The 20,695-nt window shown below is 46.7% G+C and overlaps 2 protein-coding genes across 2 annotated transcripts in view; both read left to right on the forward strand.

Annotated features, from left to right (window-relative positions):
• The window catches only part of LOC102557890 (heterogeneous nuclear ribonucleoprotein M), a 40,742-nt gene extending 29,613 nt beyond the window's left edge, over positions 1-11,129 (forward strand). The window contains exons 11-13 of the mRNA XM_014599822.3: positions 2,877-3,658; positions 9,013-9,064; positions 10,697-11,129. Coding sequence (XP_014455308.3) covers positions 2,877-3,658; positions 9,013-9,064; positions 10,697-10,860 — 998 coding nt within the window. The 3' untranslated portion in view covers positions 10,861-11,129. The remainder of the gene's footprint in view (positions 1-2,876; positions 3,659-9,012; positions 9,065-10,696) is intronic.
• Positions 11,130-14,233: 3,104 nt separating this feature from the next.
• Positions 14,234-20,695, forward strand: part of TIMM44 (translocase of inner mitochondrial membrane 44) — a 58,521-nt gene continuing 52,059 nt past the window's right edge. Inside the window, exon 1 of the mRNA XM_006275428.4 lies at positions 14,234-14,336. Within this exon, the coding sequence (XP_006275490.1) occupies positions 14,313-14,336 (24 nt within the window). The 5' untranslated portion in view covers positions 14,234-14,312. The remainder of the gene's footprint in view (positions 14,337-20,695) is intronic.

The following is a 20,695-nucleotide window of genomic DNA, read 5'->3' on the forward strand; positions in this document are numbered from 1 at the left end:
ACTACAGAGAAGGATCTGGGAGTCTTGATGAATCACAGATTTGATTCAGTGTGAGTTTGCAGTGTGAAAGGCAGATCCTGTATCAATAGGAGCACTAGGTGCAAGATCTGTGAGGTGATAGTATCTTTTTACTTGGCACTGCTTAGGCCTTATCTGCAGTTTTGGGCTCCACACTCTAATAAGGATGTGGAGAAGTCAGAGAGGGTCCAAAGGCAGGTGATTAAAATGATAAAGAACTTGGAAGGCAAGCAACATGAGAGCTTGAAAGGCAGTTAAGAGGGGACATTGTAGAAATCTTCCAAACATCTGAAGCGCTCCTACAAAGTAGAGACAGTACGTTATCTCTAATGGTGCAGAGGGCAGGATGCTTGAGTGGCTTGAAGTTATAGCAAGGTAAGTTTAGATTGGGTGGAAGAACTCAGGAAAAACGTCTTCCCTGTTAGGAAAAACTTCACAGTGATGCATTGGAACAGTCTGCCTAGGGAAGTTGTGGAATCTCCATTGGAGGGCCTCAAGAAGAGGTTGGATAAGGAGTGATCAAGGAGTGACTATACCTACCTATACACTTGTTTTAAAAAGCAGTCATTTGAAATCTAGAAGCACCCTCCTCTCCACCAAACCCCAAACAGGTTACTGGGAGATCACCAAAAAGTTTTGCAGCTCAGAGCAGGTAGAAATTGGATGGAGAGGACCATACTCAGAAGCAGGAGGATGAAGCTGAGCTTCAAACAGGTTTAATTAGGAAAGAAGTTCAAAGCAGCTGAGAAGCTTATGGGGGAGGTACAGAAAGAGGAGCTCTGGTCCTCCCAGCTAAAGGGTGTCATACATGGAGTTATGCTTGCTGTCCACAGCTTGTAGTACAGAGGGTGTTCTGGTTTCCCCATGCTTCTGGGTTTTCCTAGTTGCTGCATGGGGCTGGAAAATAATGTATGGACAAACAGACTCCTTAGACAAGCCAATAAGAATCAGTAGAGGATCTAACAAGAATGGAAAATTGGACTCATTAAAAAGAATTACTTTTTTTCCTATTATCAAGATATGCAGAAATAAAATGAGACTGACTAACGGCTTAGCTGAGTTTAATATTCTTTGAAAGTTCAAAGCTAATAACAAAAGCTTCCTTAGTCATCCTGGAACAAACAGGACAGAAGAAGTGGGGCTTCTGTATGCTGAAGATGGGGTGGAGAAGGCAACCTAGGCATGACTCAAGAACTGGGTCATATATTTATTAGATATTCCTCTCCCCCATGGCTCATTGGGGTGGGGTGTTGCTTGCAGCCCGGGAGGGCATGGAGGATTGGGGGGGGGGGAGGCACATGCCCCCAGATTGAGGCAGGAGGGCTGCGGCTGTGGGCTGGAGCCAGGGCTACACTGGACTCTTCTCAGCAGGGACTGGGCTCAAAGCGGGTGGCATCAGTGCTGGGAGGGGGCTATGTGGGGGGGCTGCAACCACCCCAAATTTGGCTATAGCCCCTCCCGGTGCTGCCACTGCCTGCCCTGAGCCCAGCCCCCACCAAGAGGAACCCAGCTGAGCTGCAGCCTGCCTACCCTGCACAGATCTGGGGGCACACGCTGCACCTCCCATGCCCTCCCAGGGTGCAAGCAGTGTAAGGAGTGCCCGTGCGCCACCCCACTCCGACTGGGCAGCGCCTACCCCCTCCCTCCCTCCCTCACCGTGGAGGGGCATTAGTCTGCCTCCTCAACACCCCTTCCCTCCCCCTTCTCCTTTCATTGCAACAGACTTACCAACTGCATGTAGCTCTCCAAGCTGCTGGGCTGTGCTCCTTGCTGCCTACATGCTGTGCTGTGGCTGCGCATTAATGCACGGGTATTTATTGGTCAAATTATCAGCCACATTATGCCAATTTCCAATACAGCCAATTTTCTTTATATTGGTACCGATCTGATATCGGAACAACGTATGATGCACCTTTAGTCGTAAGATAATGAAAGAAAGAATAGTGCTATATGGAAGTAAAAGGCAATAGAGACACAACAGAACATAATTTTATCTGAGGAGGATGGTATCAGACTAATTTAATATCCCACTGTGGTAAGATGGGACTTTTTCAATATGGAATGGATTTTATAAAAAAAAAATTCTCCATATTCAATAGTTAAGTTGGGCCTAAATTACATGGAAAGAACTGGTTTCTGCCAAAAAAACAAAAAAACAAAAAAAAAAGAGAATTCTGTACCAGGTTCAGGATTTTCTGAATTGAAAATGTATATTGGCTACATTTATTTCTGTTTCCTCTTTTGGCTTTCATAGCTCGATTGACTTTTAACATGAAGAGTGTGGGGAGGAAAATTAAACTGATTTAACTTTTTTTTTAATTTTCGTTTTGCATTGTTTGCAAGTAACTGAACATTGTAACTTATTGCATGGAGTCTGACTTAGTACTAAGAAGAAGGGTAATAATAGTCTGTGTGTCTGTAACCTGCATCTACCTACCATGGCTGGCAGAAAAAGAGAATTTTCAGTTTGGGGGGGGTGATCTTAAACTTACATAGCCAGCAACCAGTTTCCTTATTGGAAGAGCATCCTAATATTTTAATAATTAAAAACATGTAAGCTGTCATTTAGGCATTTATATTTTTATTTCACGGTAGCTGTCCTTAGCAGCTTTGAACTCTGTCCCTTTTTATATTTGGATCATGTTTTGTAAGCTCTTTTTGCACGTGTAGGAGCTATAGATTTCACTCTTAAATATAAAGCTTGCATTTTGAAGCACAGCTCTGTTTCAGAGTCTGCGGCTACAGAATACACAGGACTGAAGAACTTCAACCAAACATTGTACAGTTTCAAATATTTAAACATAATATCCTATCCATGTGATTACAAAATGAAATAATCTATGTATTGTGTGTTCTAGGTGGTGGAACTGCTAGCATTCCTGGAATTGAGAGGATGGCACCTGGCATTGACCGCATGGGCTCAGGGATAGAAAGAATACCTTCTGGGATGGGGCATGGGATGGAGAGAGTGGGGTCTGAAATGGACAGAATGGGTCTTGTTTTGGATCGCATGAGTTCTAATGTAGATCGTATGGGTTCGGGAATTGATCGAATGGCCCCTCTGGGCATAGATCACATTGCTCCCAATATTGATAGGATGGGTCCAGCTATTGAGAGAATGGGTTCAGGAATAGAAAGAATGGGTTCAGGAATAGGTTTTGGGATTGATAGAATGGGTACTGCTATTGATCGTGTTGGTACAACTATGGACAGGATGGGATCAGGTGTAGAACCCATGCGAACTGGCATGGATAGGATGGGTCTAAGTATGGATCGTATGGTACCTGCAGGAATGGGGACTGGAATGGGTCAAGTCCTAGATAGAATGCCAGCTGGATTGGATCGCATAGGAGCTACTCCTATGGAAAGAATAGGATTAGATCGTATGGCTGCAGCTCCTATGGACAGAATGGGATTAGATCGCATGGGTGCTACAAATATGGAAAGAATGGGGCCTGCTATGGGACAGGGAATGGGAGCAGGTATAGATCGAATGGGACTTGCAATGGGAAGCAATTTTGAAAGAACAATGGATATGGATCGTGGAAACTTCGCAGGCAATTTTGCAGGCTCTCTTGGAGGAACTGGAGGACCTGCAGCTGGCGTAGCCAGAAAAGCCTGTCAAATATTTGTGAGAAACGTGAGTAAAACTTCATAATTTGTCTTCAGTCCAGAGAGCTGTTATGGCTGAACATAAATACTAGTTTCACTGCACATTTTGATAGCCACACATAGAATGTTTATGGGGCATTTGTAATGTCTAATTTGTTTAAAGCATCACAGTGAAAAATTATGCAGATCCTGCGAATCTAAGCCAGTTTTCCAGAGTCTGTTGGTTTCCATTATCTTTCTAATTCAGGGTGCTGCTCTTTACCTATGAAGTCCTGCTCGGCTAAGGGACCACTATGTTACGTTTCATTGTAATTCTTAATGTTAGCCAAGAGCAGTCTCCAGCAGCTGTCATCTGTGGGCTAGGTTCACTTGGCAAAAATGCATAGGGTCATAGAAAAGTAGGACAAAAATGGACCCAAAGTCATCTAGTCCAGCGCCCTGCTTGGGGCAGGATTAGCACTAACTAAAGCATCCCAACCAAATGTCTGTTCAACCTGCTGTTGAAATTTTCCAGGGATAGAAGTTCCACAACTTCAGTCTGTAGCCTGTTCCAGTGCTTCAATTACCTCCCCCCCAATCCCCCAAAGTCAGAGAATTCCTCCTAATTCTCAACCTAAACTTTCTCTGCTGTAGCTTCAAGCTGTTGCTTCTAGTGCTGTCCCTTATGGCCACAGAGAAAATCCCATCTCTAAATCTCCATATTAAGTATTTGAAGACTACTCATTGAGCACAGTGGTCCAACCAGTTGTATACCCATCTTAAAATACTTTCATCTAGTTTGCGTTTCCTTACCTTGTTAATGAGAATGTTGTGCAAAACTGCCAGAATCTGAGATGCATCACATCCACTGCTCTCTTCCCTATGCACATCAGCCTTTTCCCACGGCTCCACTCCTGGTACCTAGAAGGAGTTATGCCAGGGGAAAATGTGCGGGAGTTCAGTCTCTTGGGAAAAACTCTTACAGGAACTTTTCTACTGTTTTTTGCCGAGTTGTTTTTTGTTTTGTTTTTTTCCTGGAGAGGCCATTTTTCCTCTAGGAGAAAAAGCTTGAATGTCAGCACATTTCTGTTTTCTACCTAGAGTGGTGATTTTTCTGGTCGAAACCAAACAACTTTACGTGGCCTAAGTAATACTTAACCTATTCTGTTACTACTCTGTGCTGTTTGTATCTTTCCCTATTTTTGCTGCCATCTGTGCTTGTCATCTGGTAGCTACTTCTGTTTTTGAAGACCGAAGTAAAAATCCATTAAATATTTCAGCCTTCTCTGTATCTATTTATAACGGTATTGCATTCTATATTCTATAATGGACCTATGGCTTCTTTGGTCTTTCTCTTAATTTTACAGCATCCCTTTTAATTGTCTTTTATGTCCCTTGCCTGTTGCATCTTGAATTGTGCCTACAACTTCCTAATTTTCTCCCTGCACACACAATGCTCTTCCCTGATAATACAACCAAGTTTTAGTTTTTATTGGATTCCTTTTTGAGTTTCAACTTGTTGAAGAGGTTGCTGTCTAGCCAGGCTGGTCTCTTATTGCACTTCCCATTCTTCCATCACGTTAGGATAGTGAGCTCTTGTGCCGTTAATACAGCTTCTTTAAAGTAAAGCCAGCTGTCTTAGACTGCTTTTCTCCTCAGACTTGGCTCCCTGGAGATCCTGCCCATCAGACTCCAGAGTTTCTTGAAGTCTGCTTTTCTGAAGTCCAGTGTCATTATTCTGCTGCTCTTTTTCCTTCCTCCCTTTAGGCTCTTGATCTATTATCATTTTGTAACCACTGTCACCCAAGTTACCTTCCACCTTCACATTTATAACAAATTCCTCTGTTTGTGAGCAGCAAGTGGAAGAGCTCCTCCTCCCTGCCACTTGGCTTCTATACCATCTGTATCAAAAAGTTAACCCCAACATACTCTCCCTCAGCAAGAATTTGTTGGACTAATTGTGCACAGCTGTCCTAGCAAATGTCCCAATAATTAAAGTCCCCCGTGAGAACCAGATCCTGTGGATTTTTGTTGTGGTTTTTTTGGGGAAGCTTTTCAGTTGTTTAAAGGCCTCATCCACCTCTTCCTCCTGGTTTGGTGGGCTATAGCAAGAGACTACAGTGGTTTCTTTTCAGCTGCTCTCACCTCTGACATTTACTCAGAACCTTTGAGCAGGCCTACCTTACTCTTCATATTGCACTTCAGAACACACACATCTCCTTTATATAAAAGTTAAGAGCTCCTGAATAAGTTACATCCATCCACAACAGTATTGAATTGTGAACTATCCTGCCATATCTCTGAATTCCTAATTACATCTCAATTCCTTGATTGTACCTCCAGTTCCTCCTGTTTGTTTCCCATGCTTTTTAAATGAAACGTTTATGTACTTACGCATCTAACTGATTTGTCTTGTCTTCTCTCTGGGAACATTGCTAAGGCTTCATAGATTTCATAGACATTAGGGCTGGAAGGGACCTTGCAAGATCATTGGGTTCAGCCCCCTGCCCAAGGGGCAGGAAGTCAGTGGAGGCCGACTGATTCTAGCAAGACAGGCATCCAAGTGTTTCTTGAAAGTGTCCAGTGTAGATGCTTGCACCAACCTCTAGGGGGAGACTATTCCAGGCCCTGGGGACTTGGATGGTAAAGAAGTTTTTCCTTATGTCCAGCCTAAAACGGTCTTCAAGGAGTTTGTGACCATTGGACCCTCTCTTCCCTTTGGATGACCTGATGAATAGATGTTTTCCCAGTTCCTGATGCGCACCCCTTATGTGCTTGTGCCACCAAGTTACTCCTGAGCCTGTGCTTTTCCAGGCTGAAGAATCTCATCTCTCTCAGCCTGTCCTCATGTCCTCTAATCATGCATGTGGCTCTCCTCTGGTCACTCTCAAGTTTCTCCACATCCTTTCTGAATTGCAGAACCCAGAATTGGATGCAGTATTCCAGCTGCTGCATCACGAAGGCAGAGTAAAGTGGGAGGATGACTTCTTGGGCCTTGCTTGAGATGCATCGGTCGATGCAAGCCAGGGTTTTGTTTGCTTTGCTGGCTGCAGCATTGCATTCACTGGTGGCTCATGTTCATCTTGTGGTCAGCCATGACCCCCAGGTGCCTTTCAGTTACGGTGCTAGCGAGTGTAGCATTGCTGAGCCTGTAAGTATGATGTGGGTTTTTTCTCCTGAGATGGAGCACCTTTCATTTCTCTGTGTTGAATGCCATCAGGTTTTGATCCGCCCACCTTGTGGCTTGCTGAGGTCGGCCTGAATCACCAACCTATCCTCTAGTGTGACCACACTTTCCCGTAACTTGTGTTATTAGCAAACTTGGCCAATTCGCTTCTGACACCAGAGTCCAAATCATTTATGAATACCTTAAAGAGTACAGGTCCGAGTATGGAGCCCTGGGGCACACCACTGGTCACTATGCACCGTGTTGATTCGGTTCCATTGACTATTACTCTCTGGGTCCAACCACGGAGCCAGTTCCCCAGCCATCGGACCATAAGGTTGTCGAGGCCGCAGTTCCCCAATTTTACCGTGAGGACATCATGGGACGCCAGGTCAAAGGCTTTTTTAAAGTCAAAATATATGATATCAATGTCTTCTCCTTTGTCCAGGTGATGTCACCTGGTCATAGAAGGAAATGAGATTGGTCAGGCTTCTGCTGTTGTATCCCCTTACTAATTTTTTTCTCCAGGTTTCCTAGCACTTTACTTGCCTCTGGGCTTTTGTCTCCATCCTCTGTTGAACTTAGTTTAAAACTTTCCTCATAGATTAGCAAATCTGTACATGAAGACACTCTGCCCTGTCTTTGTCAGTTGGACCCCACATCTTCCCAATATTCCTTCCTGGAACATCACCCCATAATTGAAGAAGTGAAAGCACAGCTGGTGACACCATATATGCAGACATATGTTGATCTTTGGGATGTATCTGCTCCTAACTAGCTGGGCCTTTACCTTTTGACTGGAAAGATCAGTGAGACTACTAGCTTTGGCCCTGTCCCCTTGGAACCGGAGCCATTTAGTCACTTTTGATATGTTCAAGGTGGCCCTTGGCAGCATCATTAGTGCGTACATGAATGAGTAGCATGGGATGGTGGTCAGAGGGCTGGATAAGTCTTCGCTACCTTTCTGTGACATCTCAGATTCACGTTCCTGGCAAGCAGCACACCTCCCATTTGTCAGCCTTCCTGTTGGCTTGGATGGCTGCATGTACTGCAGGGGAGAATTACCAACAACTACCATCCTGTGCTTCTTGGCAACAGTGGTCTTGATCCTCCCACTCCTAGGGGTACATGGCTTTGGCCTTTCCTGCCACTGGAGTGGCTCCTTCCCATCCAATGCTAGGGTTTCATACCTGTTCTCCAGCTGGACAGCCGCAGGGTCAGAAGAGGGCTGTCCATTGCCAGAGGTGACAAGCTGCCAGCTTCTGTCTTCTGGAGTATCTTTGCTTTCTGTCTTCCAGTGCCCTTTCTGGCTGCCCTTCTTCCAGTATCTTCTGCGACTGCCTCTCTTCCACAGTGCTGGTGGCCTCTTTTGCACATTGAATTGATGAAGGCCTTATGTTTGCATCCACGTGCTCTTGCATCTCCCTTACCAGATTTCTTAGAGAATTTACTGTCCTGGCTCTCCCTGGCAGGGATATACAAGCCACAGTCCCTGCAAAGCCATGCCAGAACGTGGGAGGAAGCCTTAATGGTCCGTGGCTGTGCCAGACTTGAACCTGCACAAGTGCAGGTAGAGGAGGAGCTGGCAGTTGGCACTGCCTCTAGGCTTTGGCATTGCATAGTCTTCCAGCCATCCTTTTGATTCTCTTGCTAGCTCCTTCCTCTGCTGCTGCAACTTTCTGAAGAAATCCCTGTTCCTCTTCTTACTTCCTTCCACTGAGCAAGCTTAGAGCAAATTGTCTAGGTAACTTGCCACTCAGCTTTTCCTGTTTGCTCGTCCTGTTATCCCTTGGTCATTCTTGGCAGTACCTCTTCAGCTTTGAAACTCCCTTTCCCTTCATTCTGGTCAAGAGCCCAAGCCTGGACATCTTTTGAGAGGAGCGTAATACCATATTTGGGTAGAATTAAATATTGGGATGTTGTGTGGGAAATTGTTTTATCACTTATTTTATGTCATTTATCAACTGTTTTAACTGTAAGCTGCCTTGAGCCTTTTTTGGTGAGGGTGGCATAGGAATAAAATAAATAAGCAAATTTTGATTTGGGAGAAATACTCCGCAGCTAAGTGCAAGTAGTGATAAGTTGTACGGGGGGTGGGCGGGTGTGTGTGTGTGCACACGCATCCATGTATGTACATCCTGGGACAGCACCATGTAGTGAATGTTGACGATTAGATTAACAGTGCTGAATTGCTGAGTAGATTCTGTCATGACTGGCTGTTGTTTTATTGTCTCCAGCTCCCTTTTGATTTCACATGGAAAATGCTGAAAGACAAATTTAACGAGTGTGGTAAGTTACTTTGCATCACTATAGACCTTCCAAAATTAATATACTCATTGCATATTTCCCTGAATTATAACCCAAACAGCACCTCTGCCTTTTCCTGCCAGGTGCAGTAATACCAAAATAGCATTCAAATCTAGGAAATGACTGGTGGCTAGCAAAAGTTTAGGTTTTTGAATAAGTAGTGTTGCATATCTTGTATATTGGAATCTAATATTCAATTTTGATTTCTCCTTTGCTGCAAGTTGCAGTGTTCAACAAAAATACTATAATGCCATATTAGGAGCCATGGGTACATCAGGCTTTTTGAAACTAAATAAGCATGTTTTATCCAAGTCACCTTTTAATGGAAAAGTTAAGGGGACATATTAGCAGTAAACCATGCAAGGAATACCAAAAAAAAAGATTTCTTAACCTTGTAGAACACGATACCAAACTTCACATTTCTGATTGGATAGATTAATACATACACTCTAACGATTTTCTCATTTAAACTGTAGAAATTGTGCCAAATGTGTTCTGTACAAGATGAAAGGAGTCGAATCAGATTAAGTTGAAATATTTAAATGATTTCCAGAAACGTAATACCAAAGCAAAAGGAGGTAGTTGAGAATTTGATCTCTTTTAATACCAGCATGAGGATGGGGAGAGAAAAGGAAGTAGACTGAAATAAGTGTGGGTAGAGATCATAACTGCACTCCTGGTTTTTGAGACTAGATTACAGGCGTTTCTGAATATCCTTTTTCTAACATCATGTTACGAGTATAGAAAAGACTGAGAACTGCTCAAGTAAATATTTATGCCACCCATAGAAACAATTGTTTTAAAACCATTTGGGTCATTAACTTATTTTTCTAAGCTATGTTTAAAGGATTTATTGATGCAGATTAGTTTGTTTGGACCTATTGCATTACATATGAAGTGGGTGATGCATTCTGCTAAAGGGTTAAACTTACTTGTGGCCCTTTTCTTTCACTTTCCAAAGGGAAACAATATAATGTGCTAGAGGAAGCATCGCTTTGCTTTTCCAGTTGATCTCAAATTTTAATTTATTTTAAATGGCTGCAAGGAATATTCAGGGCTTTATGGGCATCCTGTTGCCTGTGAACCTTTGGATGGAAATTGTCCAACAAGGAGTTGCATTTGTGATACTTGATCTTGACTTTTGTAAAACAAGCTTCAGATGCTGGATTTCCTGTTTATTCTAACAGTGAATAAGTTATCCCAATTCAGTATTCATGATCTTGGTTATCACTAGAAAATAACTAAAGGCATCAGCTATCACCCCTTCCTGTTAATTCTTTAAAAATGGCAGCAAGTAACTCATCCTTTAAAATAGCAGGTTAATCTGTAGCTTTGCAAAACTGAGAAATACTTGTTTCTCTTTAACAGTTTCTCATCAGTAACTTTAAATAGGGCAAATTTCAAATAAAAAACAACCACTTAACCTGATCAGTGACTCGATTGCAACTGAATATTCCTGCTGCATTAGGTTCCAAAAACATAAGAGGATCTTTTTTTTTTTAAATACACATGTTCTTATAGCTGTATCTGAAAACTATCTTTTATGGTTATGAGATCACTTGATGGTGTAACACTGTTGGATATTGCATTCTGCAATTTTTTTCCATTAAACAGGTCATGTGCTGTATGCTGACATCAAGATGGAAAATGGGAAGTCCAAAGGGTGTGGTGTGGTTAGATTTGAGTCCCCAGAAGTAGCTGAAAGAGCCTGCAGGATGATGAATGGGATACAGCTTCGTGGCAGGGAGATTGATGTGCGAATTGATAGAAATGCTTAAATAGTTGCCTTTTAAAATATGGATACCAGATCCTCTGACCTTGTATTTTTCTTGTTAACCATTTTAATTTGACTGGATGTAAAAATGTTAAACAATTCAGTTGCTTTCTGGAGTAATTTTAATTACTTTTTTAACAAATGGATCTCCATTTTACTGTTTTTTGCATTGAAACTGCAATGTGCACAATCCTTTTTTTGTAGTTGTGGCATCTTGTTGACATTACAGATGTATACAGTATGACTTTGATAATAAATGCAAGTTACTGAAAATTCTTGATCGTGAATGCATCCATAATTAACAATCTTATTTACAAATCTCTGTAAACAGCCAATAGTTTGCTTTCACAGATGTCTGGAAATAGGTAAGTACATCAACCTGTCTTAACATTTTCGAAGCAGTAGAACTATTACGTGTCACATTTTAAGGTGTTACTGTCTTGTGTGCAATGGCATCAACATTTGAGTATCTTATGGATCATTGAAAATTCTCTCCAAACCTTAGTGGATTCCTACTCTGGTCCATGCTTCTGATGTGGGACTCATTGGAGATTTTCATACTTTCAAGGGAGACGTTGGGCTAAACTTTAGAGTATGGAACTGCATTTCTAGGCATTCCCTAGTTTTATTTAAAGAATCCTTGAACAAATCTTTTGCTGCATCAAGCAACCCTCCAAACCATACCCAGAGCAGAAGGCTTTCCTGTCTGAAGTATTGACAATACAATGGGACTGCAGTTGAGCTGAAACTAGGAAGAGGCTGTCTCCCATTGAAAGGTGACAACCCCTTAGAGATGCTACATTGTTGCACAACTAAGATGAGTTTTGTGTGTTAAATCATAATGTGCCAGACATCAAAGCAATGGATTCCTTGATAAAAATGGCAAATCAGCCTCACAGAAGCTACTCCTTCATAGTGGAACTGTTTGGTTTTTTTTAAAGAAAAACAAAAAACATCTGACATGACTCTTTCCCCCAACCCCCACCATCCCACAGTGCTCTACACTCCCCACTCCCACCGGGAAGGAGAGGAGGGAGGGAAAGCAGTTGGCTTCCTGGAAGTCTGCTCCAGGGTGAGCTGTCAAAGAGGCTTGTTTTAAAGCCCTGTGTCTTCTTCCCCTCCCCCACTGCCACCAAGTGGCAATGGGGAAAGGACAGCTGTAGCAATGGCAGGAGCTTATCAGAGGGCAAACCCCTCTCCCTGGTAAACCTGTACCATCTGCTGGGCTGTGTGCCACTTCTTCAAAGAGGCTGGGTGGCCTTTTTGGAGTCCTGAGGACAGGGACAGCCCCTTGGCTGATGGAAGTGCTTTTGTACTCCAGCTAGGGGGCTTTTAATGTGCACATAGATGGTTGTGGGGTTTTTTGTAGTGCTACAAATTGTGCAGGTCTAAGAAATTCCTGGCTATTTGCCTGGATATCAAAGCAGCTGGTTGTTGAGTTAACCACCTAATTTAGGTGCCAGTTGCAAGATCAGGCACCCTACAGAAGGGGTTGAATGGATAACAGTTGATATTCCTGCAGTAAGAAGAGCCTGAGCTTTGTCAGAAGCCTCCATGCAGTGGCAGGGTAGGGAAAATATGCAGAGTGGAAGTCTGACCTACTTTAGCTTTATTATGAAATAAAAACAATTTTTCTATAGTATAGAGAGAGGGAATTGTGTTAATTTGAAGTCAGACAGTAAAACTAGTGAAAGCACTTTATTTGTTCTGTATTCATTTAACTTCAGTCATTTTTTGGCTGTTGCTCAGCGTACACTGCTTGTCACCTCCTTTCAGGACTTGTAGGCTGACTTTTTTGTTCCTTTTAAGATCCTTGGAGATCAATGCTTTTGCTCATTGTGTTGCCAGTTAGTACTGTCAGTCACAACTACCATATTTACTAGAATCCAGGATGGGGGGAGGGGGTGGGGGCCAGGCTCTGTCTGAACACTCCCTATTTACTGGAAGACTATTATCTTCCTATCAAGGGACTCTCACCAACAACTTGGAAATAGGGAGAAAGTGGGGGGGGGGGAAAGGATGACAGTTTGCTTTTAGGAAAACAAGCTCTTCAGAAACTAAATGCTGTTGAGGGAGATAGTAATTTCCTTTGTACATGGAGTAGGTCAGCAACCTGTGGCCCGTGGGCTGGATCTGTCCTACGAAGGTCTAATCTGGTGTTTTACTAAGGGCATGCTGATCCCTAGACATTTGATCTAGTCCACATTTTACTAATACTGCTGTGATGGCTCAGGGAGCGGTGGAAAGTTAGTTGTAGCCATCCTGGAGGGCTGCTCTCCTTCACTGCAGTCTGCTCACCACTGCTGGTGGGGAGTGGAGGCCTTCTGTGTTAGCCAGGTCATGAGGTGTGGCCCATGTAACTTCTGGTTGAAAACTTTGTTCTGGAAAATCTAACTTTGGCATAGCTGCAGGTGCATGAAGTGTACTCCGCTATACTGCGCAGGCTCTGCGGCCCCTTCCTTACCATGTAGCAGTGTGAAAGGCAGCTGCAGGGTCCCATGGGCAACCACTTGGGCAGCCCTGGTCTAGGAGTTGATGGATAGCACGACACCAATACGCAGTCCCTGTCCTGTTTCATTTAACTCACTCATTTCAAGCATGTAACGGCATAGTGTCAAGTGCAGGAAACAGGCAATTATGGAAATACGATATGCTAATTTAGCGTTACTGTCTGACAGGGTGGTAGAGAACAACTCGATAGGGTTGTGATCTGCTACGGAAAGGATCCCAGCCTGTGAGAAGTTAAGAGCTTGGTAAGTCCTGGTAGGGGATTCCCCCCACCTCTTGTTCTGCAAGTAGGGATCTGTTCTGGGGACCAGAAGCCATTTCCCCCCTTCTCCTGGGCCCTGGTGAAGTTTAAGGATAACCAGTTGCTGCAATGCAAAGCGATTGTACTGCCTGGGTGCGTCTACGTCTGAAATTAACACGAAGCAATATGCTTTGGCACGTCTTCTGCCGGAGTCTATTGCTCCGGCTCAGGTACGTTGAGCAGCCCCGGCTGGGCTGGGCCGGGCCGGGCCGGGCCGGGGGTCTGGGGACGGCGGCCTGAGGAGCAGCCGAGCGGCAGAGCGTGCTGCAGGCACCACCCAGCGTTGCCAAGTCTTAACTCTGAAATAATCGCGTGGGAAGCTCAACGTTGCCACGCACTAAACAAATATGCAACTAACAATAAGTCTTCTTGTTTACTTTGTCTCGGTCCCTGCAAGCAGCAGCGAGAACCGGGTCGCCAAAGCTGCAGCGTGTCTTTGCTGGAGGCCGGCAGCCCCGCGCTTCCACGTGCGGCACCTCTCGCGGGAGGCCCCGCCCCCCTCCGGCGCGTGCGCTACTAGGCGCACCGGGGCGAGGGGCGGAGTCACCAGACGCGGCCACCACCGAGCTCCCGCCCGCCCCGCCCCCTCGGCGCCGCGTGATGGCGTCACGAAGGCGCGGCGGAAGGTGACACGCGAGTCTCCCAAGATGGCGGCGTCCTGGGCTTGCCGGGTAAGCGAGGAGGCGCGCGCGGGCCCCTTCCCGCTCCCGCTCCGTCCGCCGGCGCCGGGTGGGGCAGCGCGGCGCTGCCGGGGCGGAGCCGCTCGGGGCAGCCCGGCCGAGGGAGCGGGGTCGCGGGGTCGCGGGGCGGCGGCGCGGGCGGAGCTCGTCCCTGGCGCGTGGCGCTGCTTCCCCGGCCCGGGAGGCTGGAGCCGGAGGCCGGTGGTGGCAGCCCGGGGTCCGAGACAGCCCTCCGGCCCCGGGAGCGGCTCCTCGCGCTGGCGCGGGGCGCGGCCCGGAGGTTTGCGGCCCGGCGGCTCCGCGGGGTCGGGCGCTTCGCGGTGCCGGGAGCGGAGCCCGCTTTGCCGTCCCGTGTCCCGCCTCTCGCGGGGGTTGGGGCAGCCCCTGGAGTCAACGGAAGCTGCTGCCGTGGCCCGACCTGCCTGCTCGTGCCCAGGTGTCTCGGGCTGTCCCTGCACGTTTCCTTCCCAGCCCTCTGCCAACTTCCTCGCCCCCTTCCAGCCCTCTCCTTTCTCTGCCACCTTGATAAGCTGCAGGGTCCCGGGACCCCACGGCCTGCTGCTGCTGAGGCCCAGCCAGTGCCGCCACTCCTGGGTCTTGCAGAGCAGTTACTTACTTGGTTTATATGTTGCGCTTCCTTCCCCCTACTGTGATTTGCAGGAAGTGCAACATATAGACCACGCCATAGGACATTATGCCGTAGGACAGAGTAACCTGGAAGGTGGTCAGGCTTGGCCTCTGGGGAGTGAACCTGCACCTCCCTGTTCCTTGCAGCCCACCCCAGAGGAGGCAGGTTGCTGCGTTCGGCAGCTTCTGGATAGTTTTCAGGGGCAGCGCAACATAGAGCACATTGCAGTTTTCTAGCCTCAAGGTTACAAAGGAACGGATGATGGTTGCCAGATCTGAATCTGAAAGAAAGGCATGCAGCCTTCGGAGAGACATAGACAAATTGGAGGATTGAACCAAAAGAAATCTCATGAGGTTCAATAAGGACAAATGCAAAGTCCAGCACTAGGATGAAATGATCCCATGCACCAGTACAGGCTGGGGACCGACTGGCTAAGCTGCAGCTCTGCAGAAAAGGATCTGGGGGTTATAGTGAACGACAAGCTGAGTATGAGCCAGCAGTGCGCCCTTGTTGCCGAGAAGGCTCATGACATCCTGGGCTGTGTTGCCAGTAGGTCAAGGGACGTGATTATTCCCCTCTATTCAGCACTGGTGAGGCCACATCTGGAGTACTGTGTCTGGTGTTGGGTCCCCACTACAGAAAGGATGTGGACAAATTGGAGAGAGTCCAGCGGAGGACAACAAAAATGGTTGGGTGGCTGGGGGACATGACTGATGAGGAAAGGCTGAGGGAACTGGGCTTATTTAGTCTAGAGAAGGGAAGACTGAGGCAGGGATTAATAGCAGCCTTCAACTACCTGAAGCGGGGTTCAAATGAGGATGGAGCTGAGCTGTTCTTGGTGGTGGCAGATGACAGAACAAGGAGCAATGGGTTCAAGTTTCCATGAGGAAAGATTAGGTTAGATATTAGGAAAAATCTTTCTTACTAGGGGGATAGGAAAACACTGGAACAGGATACCCAGAGAGGTGGTGGAATCTCTGTCCTTGGAGGTTTTTAAGACCCATATAGGCAAAGCCGTGTCTGGGATGATCTAGTTGGGGATGGTCCTACTTTAAGCAGGGGGTTGGGCTAGGTGTGACCTCCCGAGGTCCCTTCCAACCCTCGCTTTCTGTGATGCTCACCAAGTGGAGTTGGGGAAAGGCAGTCCAATCCATCACTGCACCTAAAAATCCAGGTGCAGCAGAGAATGCGGGATTGCCCCAAGGCTGCAAACCTGAGTGCCAAAAGGAGGCTGAACCCTGTCAGTGATAGGTGTCCCAGGCCCCCTCCTGCCTCGCACCCAAGTGCTATGTCTACTACCATCACCTCTGTCTTGCTTGGATTCAGCTTCAGTTAGTTCAGCCTGCATCCAGTCCCCAAATGCAACTAGGTACTGGGAAAGGACAGAGACTGCAGGGGCTGGGAGAGGAATATAGAGCTGGGTTTCATCTCCATATTCATGATGTGCATTCTAGATCTTGCCCAGTGATCGAACAGGATGCACATTGATCAGGAGGGATGATAAAGATGGAGCCCCAGAAGACCCTACAGAAAAGGTCCTGAGGGAGTGACAAGCACTTGCCCATCATCACCTCAGGAAAAAGGTGGAACCAATTAAGAGCAGTCCTGTGAACAACCTCCTGCTCATGCAAATGTTTTATCAGCTCATGTTCAGCTATATCAAGGCCACCGAAAGATCTATAAGATCAGTAGAGTAGTTCCCCCCATTCATCCCCAAGTGAAGATTATTGACCAAGGCCATTAGCGCAGTTTCCATGTATATCTGGGATGAAAGCCAGACTGACAGGGGTCGAGGAATGTGATCATATGGGATCCTGGTTTTCTATGATACAAAAAAAATAAATCCTAAATTCTCTGATAACCCCAAAATCTGAAATTAAAATGACATGTCACTATATATATGTGTATGTATGTATGTGTATATATATATAGAGGTATCAGTTGACACAATGTTTTATTGATATGTTTCCAGTTTTAAAGCAATTTGGAAACCTACCAGTGCCTCAAACACTATAATAAAATAAATTCTAAATACCTATACATTTTGATATTTGATTTTGAGTTTTGTATTGTGGAAAATCAGAGTGCCCCCTGCCCCTTTAGGTCACAGAACATAGGTCCAGGCTGCTCGCCCCCAAACCACAGCCTCCTCACCATCCTGGTGCCCCTCGCTTCCCCCTCACAGTCCCCCCTGGCCCTGCTGGTGCCCCCTGCTTCCCCATCCACGGCCCCTGCCTCTCTTCCCCTTCCCCCCAGCCTGCTGGAGGGGGGCCTAGCTGCCAAGGCTATGGGGCCAGGGACCTGGGTCCACAGCCCCCTGCCCCCTGCAGTGGCACCTGAGCCCCAGCTGCCACCCACAGGAGGCAGCAGCTGCTGCAGTGTAATGGAGCGCAAAGCCCTGCTCACCCTCCCCGTGGATCCTATGGCTGAAATGGAGCCCATGTGGTGGGGGGGAAAGGTGCAGGCTAGTCGCTGCAGGCTCGGGGAGGGGGGGCAGCTCCCTGTTGCTGTGCGTGCTCCTGCAGGTGGCAGGGGGGGACCCATGCCCCCCACATCCGTGTGTGGGGCGGGTGCAGGCTGTCCACTGCAGGCTTGGGCTCCTTGCCCTGCCACCCTCCCCTGGAGCCTCTGCAGCCCAGCTGGCCTCAGGGCCGGGTGGGGAAGCTCCAAGCAGTGTGGGGTGTGCCTCTGGCTGTTGCCAGGCAGGCAGAGAGCACCTTGCCAGGGCGGTGCAGGGCTTGCAGTGATAAAGAGCTTCCCCAGCCAATCCCTCTCTGCCCTGCCATGCCAGGTACCGCCTGCTGGGCCATGGAAGCCCTGGGGGAGGGCAGCAGGGTGGGGAGCTTGAGGGGAAATGGGAAACCTGGATTCCTGCTGTTCATACCCAGATGTGTCTGAAGCTGTTGGGCAACCACCTGTTCAGTAACCTTTCCAAAAATGGGAGGCTGGAAATGGACTGATTGCTGACGGGGGAGTTAGCATCAAGGGATGTTTTTCTCAGTAGAGAGTAGACAATCGCAGACCTAAGGACTTCTGATAATGCAGCCCAAAATTGCATTTGCTTTTTTGAAACTGTATCATGTGACTGAGTCAGTGATTAAACAACTTGTCCAAAGTCAAAGAGAGTGTCTGTAGTGGACATGAGATTTGGTCTCAGCTCTTTTGAATCCCAGTCCAGTGACTTGATTTCAGTGCCTCCCTTGTAGATGGAAGAGGTAATATCAAAGCCAGGCAGTGATGAGATGAATCTTTCATGGCTGCTGAACCACCCGAAGAAAACAAACTAGTCTATGGAAGTTGGCCGGTAGCCATGGAGTGAATGTTTCCTGCCTTAGTTTTCCAGAGTTGGTTTGTAAAAGTGGGAGCCGCATTATGTAACAAATAAGAAGTCATAGGTTAAATATTTGGTTATGAGTTTAAATGTAAAGGAAAGTAACAGGAAGCATCATTGAGCTTTGAAGCTCAAGGGCTTAGTTCTTACAGCCTAGTGCCAGCCAGACATTTAAAAGTAAGGAGTCAAAGCTTGAAATGTTAGTAGGAAGTGGGAGCGTAGGTGACGTGTAGGGGGAGGCACGGGGGGACGTGCCCACCCTGAAATCGGCCTTCGCTGCCTGGGAAGTAGGGAGTGCCGGCCAGCGCCCCCGCCGACAAGTGCCGATGGCACTTCTGGTTTGTCAGCGATTTGCTGCTGGTGCCCTGCCAGAGCCAGGAGGCACCAGTCACCCATGAGTAGGAGTGCCCTGGAATAAGATAAGTTGGAGCCACTGATCTGTAAGTAGAATTTATGGACTCTTGAGGAACCCTGTACCGAAAGGGAGAGGTTCTGAAAACTGACCATATTTGAAGATGGGTAGCAGCCACTCTCAGGAACTTTAAATTTGCTTACAGATGGCACCTTACGCAGAAGCTGTATGTTATTTTATTATTGCTTTATGTTTTCTCCGTGTGTGGCAGGACTTAGATGGAAAAATAAAGGTCAGAACCTGTTATAATCCTATGGGCCAGCCTTGTATCCCTATCCAAGTCTGTGCCTGCAGGCTGTTCATTTGTCTTTGATATTCTTAGCTAAAATCTAATAAATATAATTGACCTCAATTTTCTTTGTATCTCAAACTGAGCTGCTGTACAGCTAACACAGTAGTTCACGGAAAAATAACTCTAAATTGTTAGCCTGGTCTTTTGGTGACCTTTGATAGAAATGTGAGGCCTTTCCTGTACTCAGCCAGCAAATGAGTCAGTGAGCAAATGTCAAGTTTCTGGCGTAAAAGGGCACTTGAGAATTTGAAATCCCATAAAGAGGATGATGATCTTTTGCTGACCCCAAATGGAAAGATCAGACTAGGCTTTTCAAACTCTGTACTAAGTGGCAATAGAATAAAGAAAACACAGTTTAAGCTCAAATCAGTGGCACTCTAGTCCTGTTGTCCTTATTTCGTAGACATTCAGTACCAGCTTGCATAGGGTGATTTGAGAAGCAACTTTAAGAACAACTGTGAGAGAAGTTGCACACATAAGAAAAGTGTCTTTTTAATTTTAAGTAGTTAACAACTAGAATATGACCTGAAAAATGAAGGTTCTTAATCTCCATCAATTTATATATAGCAGATGTTTTTATTATACCCATAAATAATTGAGCCTTTTTTGCCTTCTGCCAAGTCTAGGTTCAATGATGTCTTGTGTCATTTCCACTCTCATGCTGTAAGGGCTGGCTTACTGGGCTAGATTAACCTGTGGTCTGACCCAAAATGGCATTTCTTATTTTGCTGAGAAAAATAATTCTACAAGATTTTAATTTGTTACTTTTTAGTTTCATTAACTATGAGGGTGGTCAAACAGTGCAACAGGCTATCTAGAGCAGTGGTTCCCAACCTTCTTTATACTGCAGCCCAATGGGAGCAGGGTGGGGCACACAGAGCCAGCTGCCTCCCTCCTGAGACCGCCTTGCCACGCAGCTTTAACCCTGGAAGACACTTGCCCAGACAGGCAGATGGGGGTCTGAGCGGGGGGTTTGTGCCACAACCTGGCAGCCAACCCACTGCAACCCAGTGGTTGGGAACCTCTGACCTAGAGGAGTTGTGGAATCTCCATGCCTGGATCTTTTCAACAGCAGGCGGGACAGACACTTGGCTTGGATGGCTTAGAGCAGGGGTGTCAGACTCACCCTGGCCCTGAGCCGGGTCCAGATTGCAGGCACTCCTCTCAGGCTGGGTACATGGGACTGGTTTTGAGTGACCATGTGGGTACGGGACAGGCAGCAGCATAGGTCCAGGGGCACAAGGCTGCACAGAGTTGCGTTCAGGCAGTGCAGAGTCAGGGGCATGTGTTCATGAGGAGCCAGGGGTGCAGCAAAACAAAAAACAGAAGCTAGAAAGAGGGGGAGCCCAGAGCCTCCTGCTCCTGGCTGCTGCAGCAGGAGCAATGGGGGAGGAGCAGCCACAAACTAGTCCCTTGCAGCCCACCAGGTAGAGAGCCTCAAGTTAGTCTATAAGGTGCAAATCTACCTAGCCTTCTGCCTGACTGAAGACTAACACACCTAACCACCTCTCTCTACGCCAGGGATGTCAAACACGCTGCCCATGGAACCACTGCATCCAGTCTACCACTAAGCTAGTGCAAGGCCTTGGCACTGCCACCCACCCAGAGTTCTGCACTGCTGGGCAGCAGCACGGAGCCAGAGGCCTACAGCTACAAACACAGCTCTGTGCCTCTGCCCAGAGATGTG

Source organism: Alligator mississippiensis, chromosome 16, assembly GCF_030867095.1.
Source record: "Alligator mississippiensis isolate rAllMis1 chromosome 16, rAllMis1, whole genome shotgun sequence".
In the NCBI taxonomy this organism is placed as follows: domain Eukaryota; kingdom Metazoa; phylum Chordata; order Crocodylia; family Alligatoridae; genus Alligator; species Alligator mississippiensis.